The following is a 17,729-nucleotide window of genomic DNA, read 5'->3' on the forward strand; positions in this document are numbered from 1 at the left end:
AAGTGAGTGTCACATCGTCTTGACTGGTTATTGTAGGTTTATAGTTAGTCTTAAAGTAAGGTAATGTTAAGTCCTTTAACTTTATTCTTTTCTCAAATTATTTCAATATTCTAGGTCCTTCATATTTCTGTATAAATTTTAGAATAAACTTACCAGTTTTTGAAAAAAGCCTGGATGGGGTTTTGATTATGATTGTCTTCATCCCTTATTCCATTTGACATCTTAACTATCTTAACTATGTAGAATCTTCGAGTTCATGAACATGATACATCATTTGATTTACCTAATCTTCTTTAGTATCTTAACAATTTTTTGTGATTTTTGGTGTAAAGGTTTCATACATATTTTGTTACATTTATCTGTTAAGTATTTCATATTTTAATGTAGTTTTAAATGGTGTTTTACATTCCATTTTCTATTTTTTCTGTCATTAGCATTTGGAAATGCAGTGTGTTTTTGTGTCCTGTGACCTGCTTAATTTGCTTATTAGTTCTAATAACTCTTTTGTAGATTCCTTAGAATTACCCACCTCTATGATCATATCATCTGCAAATGATTCAATTTTTCCTTTCCAATCTATATATCTTTATGGCGGTTTGGTCACTAAGTTGTTATAACTTTTGTGACCCTATGGACTGTATGTAGTCCACTAGTCTCTTCTGTCCATGGGATTTCCCAGTGAGGATACTGGAGTGGGTTGCCATTTTCTTCTCCATGGGATCTTCCCAACCCAGGGATCAAAACTAGGTTTCCTATATTGCAGGCAGATTCTTTACCAACTGAATCACCAGGGAAGCCCATATATCTTTATAATTTATTTTATTAAAAAAATTTTTTGGCTTCATTGTGCAGACTAAAACCTTTGTACCATGTTGAATTAACTTCCTGAGTGTTCTTGATCTTAGGGAGAGAATGTTCAGTTTTTCACTGTTAAATAAGGTGTTGGTTTTATGTAGATAATTTTTATCAGGTTGAGGAAGTTCCCTTTTATTCTTAATTTTCTGAGAGTTCTGTTTTGCTTGGTTTTTTAACGTGAATGGGTGCTAAATTTCATCAGATGTTTTTCTGTCTCAGTTGAGATGATTATGTTTTTTTCTTTTTTAGTCTATTAAAAGGGTGAATTGCACTGATTGATTTCTGAATATTAAACCAGTTTTGCATTCCTGGAATAAATCCTGCTTGGTCATATAGTTATCATGTCCTGCTTGGTCATGTACTTATCATGTACATGGTCATGTACATGTTCCTTAAATATTTGATAGGATTAACTAGTGAAGCCATGTAGGCCCGGAATTATCTTTTTGTGAGAAGGTTTCAAATTATTGGGCTTCCCTGACAGCTCAGTTGGTAAAGAATCCACCTGCAATGCAGGAGACCTGGTTTGATTCCTGGGTCGGGAAGATCCCCTGGAGAAGGGACAGGCTACCCACTCCAGTATTCTTGGGCTTCCCTGGTGGCTCAGCTGGTAAAGAGTCTGCCTGCAGTGTGAGACCTGAGTTTGTTCCCTGAGTTGGGAAGATCCCGTGGAGAAGGGAAAGGCTACCCACTGCAGTGTTCTGGCCTAGAGAATTCCATGGAGTGTATAGTCCATGGGAGTCTCAAAGAGTTGGACATGACTGAGTGACTTTCACTTCAAATTATACATTCAAATTTTAAACAAAAATATGGGGCTAGTCAGTTTCTATTTCTTCCTGTATCAGTTTTGATAATTTGTGCCTTTCATCTAAGTTTCAAGTTTATTGACATCAAATTATTCATAGTGTTTTAAAATTATTCTTTTGATGTCTGTAGGATCTGTAGTAATGTCCTTGTTTTCATTCCTGATACTAGTAATTTGTACCTTTTTTTTCCTTCATCAATCTAGCTAGGGGTTTATCTGTGTTATTAATTCCCTACCCCTCAACCTCTGCCAAGAAAAAAAGAACCACCTTTTGGTTTCAATGAGTGCTTGAGAATGAGGAAGAATTAAACTTAGTGATGATTTTAAATTAATTATGACTTTGAGGTTGCTACCTGCAACCTGCTTTTGTGATAATTGTTAACTACAAAAACAGTACTTATAAAATTATTAAAGTACTATCCAAATATTCCAGGCATTTTTTTCATTTGGTTTATATTTTTTATTAGGACCTAGGCAATAATAACTTTTATTTCTGATTATAATTTTTAAGTTTGATTGTTTTGCTTCTGTATTCTCTTAGCACCATTAATATCTTTGATGTTGTTGACCTATTTTCTTGCTTCAGGCATTAATGAAATATGCCAATTCTCTATGCAGAATGAAATGTGGCACAATACACTTTGTTTCATTTTTTCCCCCTTGTATTGACTTTAGAGTTTGGGGGTTAAGAAATTGGTTGTTTTAGCTTTTTTTTTTTTTTTTTTAGTATTATCAATAACTAGAACTAGTGAAAGTCGCTCAGTCATGTCTGACTCTTTGGAACCCCATGGACTATATATAGTCCATGGCATTCTCCAGGCCAGAATACTGGAGTGGGTATCCTATCCCTTCTCCAGGGCATCTTCCTTACCCTGGAATCAAACTGGGGCCTCCTTCATTGCAGGCAGATTCTTTACCAACTGAGCTATCAGGGAAGCCAGTATTATCAATAGCTCAGTATATATTAAATGCTTAATAAATAGTAGCTGTTACAATAAATGGCTACCTTCTTTGTATAACTCTATTCCTAAAGAGAAGACATTCAATAACCATTTGCTTTTTTTTAATTGGGAGGAGGAACAAGCTAATAAACGTTCATTTTATCTGGAATGAAATGATTAGATATGCTATAAAGTTGCTATCTAGTATAATCTATGAATTGGCTATTCTGGCAAGTAGTATTTTGAGTGATACAGGGTTATCATTTACAGCATAGATGGATTACTGGTTTTCAGAGTTAGAATGCAGTGAGATTGATAGTAAGGCGAGGATTGGTGTTTCTGAAGAGTCTGGATAGGACATTACATTTCAAGTGGCAGTCTTGTTTTGGAATGGTTCATTCAGAAAGAGAAGGTGGTTATAGTTTCAAGGCCTACTTTATCACACTGTAAACCTTGCCTAAATTTCTTCAGAGAAAACAACTACATAGGTTTTCTCAAAGTTTCTCTTCCCGTGTTTACACATGTTTGAAATATATATGACCTTTCCATGGAAAGAGTTTGAGATGGAAACTAATTTTGGGGAGTTAAGCTATTTTCATAAGAAAACAGTTCTGTTTGGGTCTAGAAAATGACCATAGGAGACCTTCTTTGGGAGGAGAGGTGTCATGGATTGGGTTAACTTTGGGTCACTTTTAGTCCATATTGTAAAAGATTGGCTTTGACAATCCTCATCTTCATGTCAGATGTCAGGGTTGATAGAATTAGTGGTAAATAGTCACTTAAAACTTTGATTTATCACTGATAAATAACTGAGGCAAGAATACATACATGGACTCTAAGCATGTTAAGCTGTGTATATAGTTATTCCAAACTCGCAGTTTTGTATAAGTGAATTATACGAACCTTTGATAGAATGAAATTAAGTTGTGGGGGTTTTGTTCTTTTAGTTTATTAAGAGGGAAATTGATTTTGTTTTTATTGTATTGCTAAGTTGTGTCTGACTCTCTGTGACCCTGTGGACTGCAGCACACCAGGCTTTCTCTCTCCTCCCCTACTTCCCAAAGTTTGCTCAAATTCATGTCCATTGAGTTAGTGATACTATCTCACCACCTCCTCCTCTTCCGCCCCCTTCTCCTTTTGCCTTCCATCTTTCCCAGCATCAGGATCTTTTCCAATGAGTTGGCTCTTCACATCAGGTGGCCAGATGGCCTTATATTAATTTTCAAAAATTTCATGATTTTGCTTAGAGTGTGGTACATTTATTCACTTGAGTGAAGTGAATCACAGTGTTCAGTAACAATCCATTCTGATGGGAACTTCACTGTCTTCATCTCATCTCAATGTCAGCCTCATACCTCATATAGTTATTTTTTTTTAAGAGAAGATCCCTTTATCATCAGCTATCCTTGTAATTAAAGCAAGTTATACATTTTTTTGTTTTTATTAGTTTATTTGCAGGATTTCTGTGTAAGATTGACATTTTTGTATAGATAAAAATTAAAACTTGCAAACAGAGAACTTTTGGACCTGAATCAGTTTTAATCCTGAAACCTGCCTATAGAATTTATGCCAGTATTGGTATTTATTTAAAGCTTCATCTCTGCAGTACTCTAGGTTAACACTTTATTTCTCTAATGGAATTATGTACATTAATTATAGCATAACCAGTTTGTCTACTAAATACAGATTAAATGTATACAAAAGTCAGTGTTTAGAATCTAGGTCATACTTCAGTTCAGTGGCTTAGTCATGTCTGACTCTTTGCAACCCCAGGGACTGCTGCACGCCGGGCTTCCCTGTCCATCACCAACTTTCAGAGCTTGCTGAAACTCAGGTCCATCGAGTCGATGATGCCATCCAACCATCTCATCCTCTGTTGTCTCCTTCTTCTCCTGCCTTCAATCTTTCCTAACATCAGGGTCTTTTCCAGTGAGTCAGTTTTTCTCTTCATGTGGCCAATGTATTGGAGCTTTAGCTTCAGGATCGGTCCTTCCAATAAATATTCGTGACTGATTTCCTTTAGGATTGACTGGTTTGATCTCCTTGCAGTCCAAGGGACTCTCAAGAGTCTTCTCCAACACCACAGTTCAGAAGGATGAATTCTTCTGCACTCAGCTTTCTTTATAGTCCAATTCTCACATCCATACATGACTACTGGAAAAACCATAGCTTTGACTAGACGGACCTTTGTTGGCAAAGTAATGTCTCTCTGCTTTTTAATATCCTGTCTAGGTTGGTCATAGCTTTTCTTCTAAGGAGCAAGCGTCATACTTAGTCTTGTATATTAGCTTCGTTACCAACGAGTGGTGGACTATGTTCTGGTTTACTATTTTATTGTCTAGTGTAGGTCCTTTCTAGACTTCAGAATTTGTGTTTGTGGTCTTTATCTGAGAGTAATGTTAAACCTTTTTGTGCTTCAGTGAGACAGACAGATGGATCAGACTTGTAAAGTGCATTCTCCAGGACAGTTCAGTTCAGTCGCTCAGTCGTGTCCAACTCTTTGCGACCCCACGAACCGCAGCACGCCAGGCCTCCCTGTCCATCACCAACTCCCAGAGTCCACCCAAACCCATGTCCATTGAGTCGGTGATGCCATCCAACCATCTCATCCTCTGTCGTTCCCTTCTCCTCCTGCCTTCAGTCTTTCCCAGCATCAGGGTCTTTTCAAGTGAGTCAGCTCTTTGCACCAAGTGGCCAAAGTATTGGAGTTTCAGCTTCAGCATCAGTCCTTCCAATGAATATTCAGGACAGATTTCCTTTAGGATGGACTGGTTGGATCTCTTTGCAGTCCAAGGGACTTTCAGAGTCTTCTCTAACACCACAGTTCAAAAGCATCAATTCTTTGGCGCTCAGCTTTCTTTATGGTCCAACTCTCACATCCATACATGACCACTGGAAAAACCATAACCTTGACTAGATGGACCTTTGTTGACAAAGTAATGTCTCTGCTTTTCAATATGGTGTCTAGTTTGGTCATAACTTTCCTTCCAAAGAGTAAGCATCTTTTAATTTCATGGCTGCAGTCACCATCTGCAGTGATTTTGGAGCCCAGAAAAATAAAGTCAGTCACTGCTTCCACTGTTTCCCCATCTATCTGCCATAAAGTGATGGGACCGGATGCCATGATCTTAGTTTTCTGAATGTTGAGCTTTAAGCCAACTTTTTCACTCTCCTCTTTGACTTTTATCGAGAGGCTCTTTAGTTCTTCTTCACTTTCTGCCATAAGGGTGGTGTCATCTGCATATCTGAGGCTATTGATATTTCTCCCGGCAATCTTGATTCCAGCTTTGCCAAGCCCGAAAAGATCTTGATAGTTGACCTAAGATTAAGGTCTTTGAACTTGTGAGAGAGCAAGAAAGTTGTTTTTAACCACATTACTCCCTCTCCATAGAATGAAGGGACCAATCTGTACTATTTGTTAATTTTGTTTCTTTGATTTTGTTTGCATACAAGACTCCTAAAAATGTTTTTTTGCTGAATTTGTTGTTAGTAACAGTGGACAGACGAGTGAAAATAGAAAACAAAAGGAAGATTTGAAGTTTTTAAGGTTTAGTGCTTGTTCATTTTTCAAGTGGCATATAGGCATAAACAGACCTGGGGTTTCCATTATTGTTAGTATTTTGTTACTTAGTTTTATAATATTATACCTAGAAATTTATTGCTGAGGTTTCAAACGAGAAAATCTTTTATGATTAACTGAGTCACATAATGTACTTAAGATCACCTTCTCATGGTAATAGATCATCACTTTCTGACAGACTGCTAATCTCCAAAATGTGGTTTCTTTAACAAGCAAAATGCTAGTCACTAGCTGTTAAGTGAGTGTACTCTTGGTATAAAGAAGTGATTTAAAAAAAAAAACCAAAAAGCAAGCCAGGATAGCTCTTTTTCTGTTTTGAAGGGTAAGTTCCATATACTCTGAGTTCAGACCCAGTCTCGTTTTTCATCTTTAATGGTTGGAGAGAAAGAAGAGTGTGGTAGAACCCGGATCTGGATCCCAGCTCTGCCTTGTACTAGCTCTTGGCTACTAGCATGTTACTTAACCTCTTCATTTAATCCAAAAAGAGGGCAGGGTTACTGGGATGAACTATTGGTATAAGGTTTGAATGGAATAATATATGTAAAATGATAAATGCAGGGAAAGTAGTTTTCTTGATCTGACTGGTGATACCAAAATGTTAATATACTGAACTTGAGCGTAAGGGAAACTCTTAAGGAGAAAAGTATCAATATTAATTAAACTCATTTGTATTCCTCTGTATTGTGGGGAAACCTGGAATGCTAAACAGTTGACAGTGGAATATTTAATCACTCTTTTGAATTTTCTTCTTAAGTATTGCCAATGATCACAAAAAATAGAAAGTTAAAGTTCTTTTCTGAGTAGATTCTTGATGACAAAGTATTTGGCATCAGATTATGTTTCCATAGAAATCAAGCAGTGTTTTCAGTGAAGGGTTATTTCTTAGCAGGATCATGCTGAAGAAATAGATTTCTGTGAAAAGGTTCTTACTTAAATTTAAAGTTTTTATTAGGACAGAGGTATCACTGATATGCTTCTAATAAGTACAAGGGGAGTTACTTGCTTTTTTGAAACAGTAAGACTCTTTTAAGTGGAAACAACTAGTTGACTTTTGGGTTGCATGAACAACTTAAACATACAGTAAGTTCCATGGAATTAACATCAAAATTATATATGTAGAATTGTTTTCAGAAATTTATCCCAAGGGAGAGTAGCACAACATTTTTGGGTAGAAGTGGGGTGTGGGGGAAGGTTCATTAATATTTACTTAATGCCTTTCACAAATATAAAGTCACCCTTGGACTTCCCTGGTGTCTCAGATGGTAAAGAATCTGCCTGCAATGCAGGAGACCCAGGTTTGTTCCCTGGGTCAGGAAGATACCCTGCAGAAGGGCATGGCAACCCACTCCAATATTCTTGCCTGGAGAATCCCATGGACAGAGGAGCCTGGTGGGCTACAGTCCATAGGGTTGCAAAGAGTCGAACACGACTCAGCCATTAATACTTTCACTTTCATTAGGAGCTATGAAATGTACTTTACATACAGTGTACCTTTTAATTCTCACATCAACCCTCTGAGATAGGAATCACTAAGTAAAGAATCTGCCTACTAGTGCAGGAGCTGCGGGTTCAGTCCCTTAGTCTGGAAGATCCTCTGGAGAAGGAAATGGTAATCCACTCCAGTATTCTTGCCTGGAAAATTCCATGGACAGAGGAGCCTGGTGGCTACAGTCCAGGGGGTCGCTAAAGAACTGGACTTGACTTAGTGACTAAACAGCAATAACAAAGCTCCATTTTACAAATAAGACCCCAGAGTCAACAGGTAAAATGACTTGTATGTAGCGTGTATATTGACTTAAGACTCACGTGTGTATACACTCAGTTGCTCAGTTGTGTCTGACTCTTTATGACCCCATGGACTGTAGCCCACTAAGCTCCTCTGTCCATGGAATTTTCCAGGCAAGAATAACAGAGGGGGTTGCCATTTTCTATTCTAAGGAGTCTTCTCGACCCAGGGAATGAACCCTTGGGTCTTGCATTGGCAGGTGGATTCTTTACCACTGCACCTCTTAGCTAAAATTTAAAACCAAGTCAGTTTCCATTTCTCCTGCTGCTCCCAGCTATTAGAGGTACAGAAATTATTTACTCACCTCTTGATAAGAACTTAACAATAGAAAAAAGTTCATAAGCATAAAAGATAACCCTTCTTTTTTTCCCCAAAATGGGAATTCTCCCTAAAGCAAAATCCATCTTGCTCTGGTGTCTAAATGTAGTCCTCATCCTTAAACTACAGATACAGTAGTCGCCCCTTTATCAACAGTTTCACTTTTGATGGTTTCATTTACCCACAGTCAACTGTGGTCTGAAAATATTTAAATGGAAAATTCTAGAAATAAACAATTCATAAGTTTTAAATTGCACGTTAAGAGATCAATCCTGGGTGTTCATTGGAAGGACTGATGTTAGAGGTGAAACTGCAATACTTTGGCCACCTCATGCGAAGAGTTGACTCATTGGAAAAGACCCTAATGCTGGGTAGGATTGGGGGCAGGAGGAGAAGGGGACGACAGAGGATGAGATGGCTGGATGGCATCACCGACTCGATGGACATGGGTTTGGGTGGACTCCAGGAGTTGGTGACGGACAGAGAGGCCTGGCGTGCTGCAGTTCACGGGGTCGCAAAGAGTCGGACACAACTGAGCGACTGAACTGAACTGAACTGAACTGAGTAGCTTAATGGAATCTTGTACCTTCCTGTTTCATCCCACCCAGAATATGAATCATCCCTCTGTCCAGGGTGTCCTCCCTGTTAGTCACTTACTAGCCCTCTCAGTTATTAGAGCAGCTGTCATGATATCACAGTGCTTGTGTTCAAGTGACCTTTATTTTTTATTAGTGGCCCCAAAGAGCGAGAATAATGATGCTGGCAGTGTGTATATGCTGAAGAGAAGCCTTTAAATGAAAAAGTTCTCAACTTAATAAGAAAAAAAAAACAACAATCATATGCTAAGGTTACTAAGGTCTGTAGTAAGAATGAATATTCTGTTCATGAAATTGTATAAAAGGAAATAGAAAATCTTGAAAACTTTGGCTACGGTTTGTGTGATGAGTGCTTAGTTAAGATGGAAAAGGCATTAAATTTGTACATATTTTGAGAAAGAGGGACCGTGTAACTTTTATTGTAGTATATTGGTATAATTGTTCTATTTTATTATCATTGTTCATCTCTTACTGTGACTAATTAATAAACTTTTATCAGAGGTATGTAGGTATGTGTAGGGAAAAAATAATATATGTAAGCTTTGATACTGTCTGCAGTTTCAGGCATCCAGTTGGGGTCTTGGAATGAATCCATCGAAGATAAGGGGGGAGTTGTATAGTTTTATCCAATTTTTCTTTAATTTTTATTAATAAAAGCAATCTTAAGGGAATGAAGCCTCAGAGTACTATATAAATATCCTATTGTTAGAATTCTAAAATTGTGCTTTTTTTTTCAATTAAAAAATCTTGTGAGGGATTGAAAAATATGTTTTAGACTCTTTCCTTTTGAATTTTTCTGATCTCCTCTCCTATCTACACCATATCATGAACTCCTGGGGGTGAAATTTGATAATCCCATATACCTAAGCACTTTGCATTAACAAGCCTAAAGTGGGGAAGGAAGATAGAATAAAAAGCTATTAGGAGCATCAGGGAAGAAATAAAGAGAAACTAGTTCTTGGTTTCAGTTATCAGAAGCTTATCCTGCTACTTGCAGAAGCATCTCAGGACTTTCGGTTTCTTATCCTATCCTGTCAGGCATAGTAGATGCTCTCTGATCTTGTTTTATTGTTATTAGAGTTGACTCAACTCGCTTGACATTTAAATGAACATTTTTTGCATGGTGTATTTGCTTGGACTAAAGTCCAGGGCACTCAGATCATGTTTCTGTCAGCAATTGTGTATTCCTACCAAGCTTATTGGTGTTAGAAGCATTTAAAGGGGTGAGGAAAAGAATTCTAAAGTAAGAAGTATTATATAATACTAGTGGACTGTCCCTGAAGACATCTCAAACAAGATAGAGCACATTTTCCCTCCCTTTGTTTAAATTGTAGTAAAATATTCATAACATAACTGCTGTTCTTTCATTTCTAGTCATGTAATTAGTGGCATTAAATACATCCATAGTGTTGTGCGACCTTCACTACTATCCATTTCCAGAACTTTTTCGTCATCCCAAACAGAAATTCTGTACCCATTGTGAAAGTCTCTCAGTTGTGTCCGACTCTTTGCAACCCCATGGACTATACAGTCCATGGAATTCTCCAGGCCAGCATACTGGAGTGGGTAACCTTTCCCTTCTCCAGGGGATCTTCCCAACCCAGGGATCGAATCCAGGTCTCCTGCATTGCAGGTGGATTCTTTACCAGCTGAGCCACCAGGGAAGCCCAAGAATACTGGAGTGGGTAGCTTATCCCTTCTCCAGTGCATCTTTCCAACCCAGGAATTGAACCAGGGTCTCCTGCATTGCAGGCGGATTCTTTATGAAGTGAGCTATCAGGGAAGCCCTGTACCCATTAAGCAATCATTTTTCATTCCCTCCTCCCTTCAACCCCTATAACCTCTAATTTACTTTCTGTAGCTGTGAACTTACCTATTCTAGATATTTAATATAAATAGTAGAGTCATAGAATATTTGTCTTTTTATGTCTGGCTTATATCTCCTAGCATAATGTTTTCAAATTTCATCCATGTTTTATCATATCTCAGAATTTCATTCCTTTTTGAGGCTGAATAATGTTACTTTATTTTTATATACCGCATTTTGTTATCTACTGCCTGTCAGTGGATACTTTGGTTGCTTCCACATTTGGCATCTGTGACTAATGCTGCTATGAGCAATGGTGTACAAGTATCTGCTTAAGTTCTTGCCTTCAATTATTCTAGGTCTATACCCTGGGATGGAATTGCTGAATCATATGGTAATTCTATGTATAACTTTTGGGGTAACTGCCACACTGTTTTTCACAGTGATTGCACCATTTTACATTGCCATCAGCCATGCAAGAGGGTTCCAGTTTCTCTATGTCCTTACCAAAACCTGTTATTTTCAAGTTTCTGTTGTTTTTATTTTGACAATAGCTCTCTTAATGGGTGTGAGTTGATACTTCATTGTGTTTTTAATTTGCATTTTCCTAATGATTGGTAATGTTGAGCATCTTTCATGTGCTTATTAGCCATTTGTATACCTTATTTGGAGAAATATCTAAAGTTCTTTGTCCAATTTTTAAATGGGTTGTTTGTTTTGTTGTTGAGTTGTAGGAGCTGTTTAAATATTCTGGATGTTAATCCCTTTTCAGGTATATGATTTGCAAATATTGTCTCTCAGTCTGTGTGTTGTTTTTTCACTCTCTTGATAGTGTCTTTTGAAGCAGAAAAGTTTTTAATTTTGGTGAAGACTAACTTACCTGTTTTTTCTTCTGTTGCCTGTGACTTTGCTGCTTTCACATCCAAAAATCATTGCCAAATACAATATAATGAAAACATCCTAAATGTTTTATATTTTTAGCTCTTAACATTTAGATCTTTGATCCATTTTGAGTTAATTTTTTGTGTGTGGTATAAGGTAAGGGTCCAACTTCATTCTTTCACATGTGGACATCTAGTTTTAACACCCTTAAAGCCTGCTGTTTCCTTGCTAAATGAACTTAACATTCTTGTCAATCATTTGACCATATTTGCAGAGAGAGCACTTGTTTAAAAAGTGAAACATATGACAATGTAAACTTGTCGGTGCTTCAGCACCTCTCCTTAAAGAAGGATGAGGTTCCTTGCAATAGTGCTGAATGAAATTAATATGAAACATCAGCTGAGTTGAACTTAATTGTGGATAGGTATAAACTGGATGAATCTGAAGTTCTTAGTGTGACAACAGGGTCTCTTAAAGGAATACATTTCTTGGAAAAAAAAAAAAGTTTTGTTTTTATAAACCAGGGAAGATAACCACAAGGAAGATGATCAAAAAAGGCAGAGAAATTCTTATTATCCTAGGTCATGAGATAGAGCCTCCTTCTCATAACTTGGAAAACAGAACTTGCACATTATTACCTAACTCCAGTCCATAGTATCGCAGCAGAGTCGAACCCAGCTTAGCAACTAAACGACAACTTCTGTGTCTCTTCTGGGGGGCTTCCCAGGTAATGCTAGTGGTGAGGAACCTGCCTGCCAGTGCAGGAGACATAAGAGACACGGGTTTGCTCCGTGAGTTGGGAGGATTCCCTGGAGGAGGACATGGCAACCCACACATAGCGTTCTTGCCTAGAGAATCCCATGGGCAAAGGGGCCTGACAGGCTGCAGTCCACGAGGTCGCAGAGAGTCAGACATGACTGAAGCAACTTAGCATGCAGCACGCACAGCCCTCCAGATTCTCCATGTGCAAGAGGTTTTTGTGTTAGTGAATGAGAGCCTCCAAGTCAGTGAAAGTTTTATTAACCTATGTGTGTCTTCTTCATGAGGGATTTATCAGTTTGTGAATGGATCAAATATACAGAGTTGAAGATTAAAGTAATATAAAAATAGATGTAGTTTGATAAGTAAAGTGCATTCATTACTCCCCTGAGAAGTTTTTTTTCTCAAAAGAACTTGTGAAGGGGGTTTTCTGTTCTTTGTGACTTCTGAAACAGTAGGAAAGGGGGATAAACTGAGTGAATAGAGAAACTAGGGTAACAGATAAAAGGAGGGAGGGAAACCTTTCTCCAAAAAGAGATGATCCCTTTCCATAAAAGAAAAAAACAAGGATGCTAGTTGATAAATTTATCAGTGGAAAACACCCTCATAAAAACAAGCAAAATAAAAATCTAATTAGAATATATTATGAGGACTCAACCCAAAAAAAGAATTGTGCAGATGAGGAGTAATAATTTAGTACTCAAGTACAATCAGTGATTTGTATCAAAGATCCAGTTAGAATAAGCTGTACTTGATAGGGCCTATGGTTGAATCGGTCTACATAGCTGGAAGGTTTGTTATGTACAAAGCAATAAAATTTACTTTTATGCAGATCCCCAGAAGAGATTTGAAGTGACTTGCAAAATTAAACACATATAAAATGGGTCAAAAGACTAATTTTTATAAAAGAATGTCCATAAGAAGGCATGCTTCCAAATACATATTATCTTTCATAAGTCACCTGATTAGAGAGAAATTACTGTAATATGGCTATTTCTTAGAATTTTAGGAATTCTTTTGGAATTGTTTCCATAGTCAGTTTATAAACCCACAAGAAAATCTACTTCATCGCTTCAAGTAGTCACACCTGTTTTGCTTTTTAATATTTATTTTTTAAAAAAATTTGGCTGTGCTGGGTCTTACTGCTGTGCATGGGCTTTCTCTGGTTGCTGTGAGTGGGAGCTGTTCTCTAGTTGTGGTCCGTGGGCTTCTCATTCCAGTGGCTTTTCTTGTTGGAAAGCATGGGCTCTAGGCATGGAGGCTTCAGTCGTTGTAGTGCATGGGCTCAGTAGTTGTGGCTCTCAAGTTAGGTGCTCTGAGGCTTGTGGGATCTGCCCAGACCGGGGATCAAACCAGTGTCCCCTTTAACCACTAGACCACCAGAGGAGCTCTCCTCACCCACTTGTTTTTTTAACCTAGCTTGAATTTCCCTTTTAATCACTGGTTGCTCTCAATAACTGCCTGCCCACCACCTTAAATTAAATTCATCACTTGTTGATGAAAACATATCACCAGGGAGATATATATCTAGAACAATGTGCTGTCGACTCTGAAAGTAATTTTGAAAGAAGAATTTCAGATATGTTTTGAGTAATGCATTATTGGAGTAAGTATATATTGCTATGGAGTGGTTATTTTGAATGAGAAAAGTCTCATTTTGATGAGTAAGTTTTATTACATTTGCTTTTAAAAGGCATTATTTGGGGAGAGAATGGGGGAAAAGGCATAATACAGTTTGTTCTCATTTCAGGATTGTTTTGCTTTGGAGATTTTTTGGTTTTTCTTTTCTTTGGACTAGTTGTCTTTTAGGGAGAACTACTTTGGAATAGAATCATTGATCCTTAGATAGAAATACTTTATTAGTTTGTTTCTTTAACTGATTTAAGCTATTCTTTTAATTTAAAATTTTTCTCACATGTTTACATTGTTTTATTTTGTTTGGCCCAACATATCAGCCTATATGTTAACTCTGATTTCCTGAGAGTATTAATGCATGGTAATACTAAGCCAGTCCTATCATACTAAAAGATTAGCGCTTTTGGTAGAATGATTTTCTCATCAAGACTATAAAATTGATAGCCATAGTATAGTTAAAATATTTCTGAGCAATCCTTAATTTGGAAGGGTTTTATTATAACTTACTGCTAATAAAAAGACTGTCCTTCTTTGGCCTCTAAATGGAAAGGAGATTTAAACTGTAATTAAAGGATCACCTGACCTAGGTAATGGAATAATTCTGTAGGTGCATATGTATGATACGTGTGTGTGTGTGGGTGTGTGTGTGTGTGTGTGTGTGTGTGTGTGTGTTAGTCGCTCAGTTGTGTCTGACTCTTTGCGAGTTTATGGACTGTAGCCCGTCAGACTCTTCTGTCTGTGGAATTCTCCAGGCAAAAATACTGGAGTGGGCTTCCATTCCCTTCTACAGGGGATCTTCCTGACCCAGGGATCAAACCCAGGTCTTCCTCTTTGTGGACAGATTCTTTACCATTTGAGCTACCCAGGAAGCCCTTGATACTTGTGTACATTTGTGCTATTTAAATGTTTTGTTAAAGATCAGTTTACGAAGTTTTTTATCTAATAAAAGTTAATTCGATTGGGGTAGAATAAATTAGGGAGGATAGATGAACCAAGAATACAAAATAGTGATAATTGTTAAAGCTTGGGTGATGGGTTTAAAGTAGTTCATTTAATTTTCTCTCTACTTTTGTGTATGATTAAAAAAATATCCTTTATAAAGTTAAATTTAAAAATCAAGTGGAAGAAACTGGCAAAATACCAACAAAGTGACTTTATATTTAAAAGGGCCTTTAAATTTAAAGGTCTTTTTTAGTCTTTTCATTTCTATTTGAGAATATAATCTTTATTTGAGCTCCTCTTACTGCTTTTTTCTTAATAAGAATTTCTTACACTATCTCCCTCAGGAAATGAAATACTATTTCTCCAGCCAAGCATACTTTTGAGGTGGTCTCTATGTGTTAGGAAAGAATTAAGAAAGAAATACTATTTAATACTCCAGTGCATTTTCTTCTTGTGGATTAAAGTTCTTTCTATTAATTGAGATATATACTCTGAAAACTATGATTTTTAGATATAGATTTATATTACATGTATACTAACCTGTGTTAAGTTTATGAATTACTTCTGTTATTGTTTAAAGTCATGTCCAACTCTTTTTCCACCCCATGGACTGTAACCCACCAGGCCCCTCTGTCCATGGGATTTCCCAGGCAAGAATACTGGAGTGGGTTGCCATTTCCTTCTCCAGGGCATCTTTCTGACCCAGGGATCAAACCTGCGTCTCCTGCCTTGGGAGGTGGATTCTTTACCACTGAGCCACCAGGGAAGCCCACATTACTTTTAGGCAGCCCTTTTGTAGATAGATAGATATCAATAAATATATATCTGTGATTACATGTCATTTCCAAGCTTTGATTGATTTCTTTTTTGTCATTTCTATATCCCAGTAGAGTTTTCACTAATTTTAGATTCATCTCTGAATTGCAGTAATATGTAGTTTGTTCCTAGATCATTCAGTTAGCTCAATTCAGTTGCTCAGTTATGTCCAACTCTTTGCAACCCTATGGACCAATTCCCTAGATCATTAGGTAATTGAAAAGATGGCTTGCTGCTGCTGCTGCTAAGTCGCTTCAGTCGTGTCCGACTCTGTGCGACCCCATAGACGGCAGCCCACCAGGCTCCGCCGACCCTGGGATTCTCCAGGCAAGAATACTGGAGTGGGTTGCCATTTCCTTCTCCAGTGCATGAAAGGGAAAAGTGAAAGTGAAGTCGCTCAGTCGTGTCCGACTCTTAGCGACCCCATGGACTGTAGCCTACCAGGCTCCTCCGTCCATGGGATTTTCCAAGCAAGAGTACTGGAGTGGGGTGCCATTGCCTTCTCTCGAAAAGATGGCTTAATAAAACCCAATTTCATCTCTATATTACATAGTATAGAAATAATTCATTTTGAGTGTTCATGGTCTTTGTTTTCCATTGCCAAGCATAAAGACATTCAAATGTAAGTCAGATTTTTCTGTGTGAATAAACATCATGTAATACTAGCTGCATCAGTAAAATTACTAAAATGAATTTTTAAAAAAATAATCATATGCCATTTTCAACATGGAAAAATTTGTTCTTAAAGTATTCCTAACATAATAGCTCTCTTTGATTCATTATCTCTTTTCTGCTTACAGATTCTCTGAATGTTTACTTTATCATAGGGATAATGACCAGTGAGAATAGGACAAATGATAACAGAGTTAAGCTGTGTAGGGAAGATTTAGGTTAAACCTTATAGATAAAACCTGCTGGGTCAGGGAACTCTGAAAGTTGGTTACCTAGGCAGACCATGAGGTGACTGTTTCTTTCAATCACTGGGAACATTTGTTTGATTTCACAGTCATGTGAAGGAATCAGATTCAGATAATTAACAGTTGTTATGACATAATTGTTCAGCATTGTGGGTAGGGGACCAAATTAAGTGACTACAGTAAAGGTTCCTTTATTTCCTAAGTTTTTTTTAATCCACCCCTCAATTTTTCCTGTGGCTTAGACGGTAAAGAATCCACCTGCAGTGCAGGAGACCTGGGTTCGACCCCTGGGTTGGGAAGATGCCCTGGAGAAGGGAATGGCTACACACTCCAGTTTTCTGGCCTCGAGAATTCCATGGACTGTATAGTCCATGGTATTGCAAAGAGTCGGACACCACTGAGCAACTTTCACTCAGTTTTTCCTGAGATGAATAGAGCAACATTATCTAGGATATTCTGTGGTTGTTGAAGAATGAATTTATTTCCACCTGGATTTCCAATGCATTAAGTACCTAAGTTCTATTTCTTTAAGACTCTTTGAAGAGGAGAATTCTCTCTGGTGGTCCAGTGGTTAGGACTCTGAGCTTCCACTGCCAAAGGCTGATTCACAAGTTCAGTCCCTCATCAGGAAAGTAAGATCCCACAAGCTGTGTGGTGCGCCTCCTCCCCCACAAAAAAAAGGTGACGATTCTTTGAAGAGGACAGTCAAAACATTTCAGTTAGATGACAGGACTTATGTGGAATTATCTGATCTAAAGTGTACATTAGAGGTTGCACACCAGTGGCCCATGGGCACAACTGAAACCACAGACCGTAGTTTGGCTCAAATGAAGTTTGTTGGTTTTCTAAATTGAGTCCATAGCTAAAAATTGGCAGATTCCAAGTAAAAATCTAGACTGGTTGTTATCACATAAATGGCAGCATTTAACTTTCATTCCCACAGGGAAGTCAGCGATAGCTGACAGCTCCTTCACCCTTTATGCCAAGACCTACACCAACACTTAGACCATTTTGCACATTAATTGACTTGCCTGACCCTGACAGAGGTGTTTGAAACATGTTATGTGAGTCTCAGAAAGTTTGGTAAATT

The 17,729-nt window shown here is 37.7% G+C and overlaps 1 protein-coding gene across 16 annotated transcripts in view; it reads left to right on the plus strand.

Annotated features, from left to right (window-relative positions):
* Positions 1 to 17,729, plus strand: part of NT5C2 (5'-nucleotidase, cytosolic II) — a 99,171-nt gene that overhangs the window by 58,056 nt on the left and 23,386 nt on the right. For 4 of the 16 annotated variants that reach the window (XM_081544671.1, XM_081544621.1, XM_081544631.1 and 1 more), the window contains one exon: positions 11,423 to 11,460. The exons of the other annotated variants lie outside the window; for them this stretch is intronic. Coding sequence is in view for 2 of the 4 variants with exons in the window: in XM_081544621.1 (XP_081400747.1) it covers positions 11,443 to 11,460 (18 nt within the window). In the remaining 2 variants the exon portion in view is untranslated. The remainder of the gene's footprint in view (positions 1 to 11,422; positions 11,461 to 17,729) is intronic. 16 annotated transcript variants of the gene reach the window in all.

This window comes from Giraffa tippelskirchi, chromosome 2 (assembly GCF_054371585.1).
Source record: "Giraffa tippelskirchi isolate mGirTip1 chromosome 2, T2T-mGirTip1v1.2.pri, whole genome shotgun sequence".
In the NCBI taxonomy this organism is placed as follows: domain Eukaryota; kingdom Metazoa; phylum Chordata; class Mammalia; order Artiodactyla; family Giraffidae; genus Giraffa; species Giraffa tippelskirchi.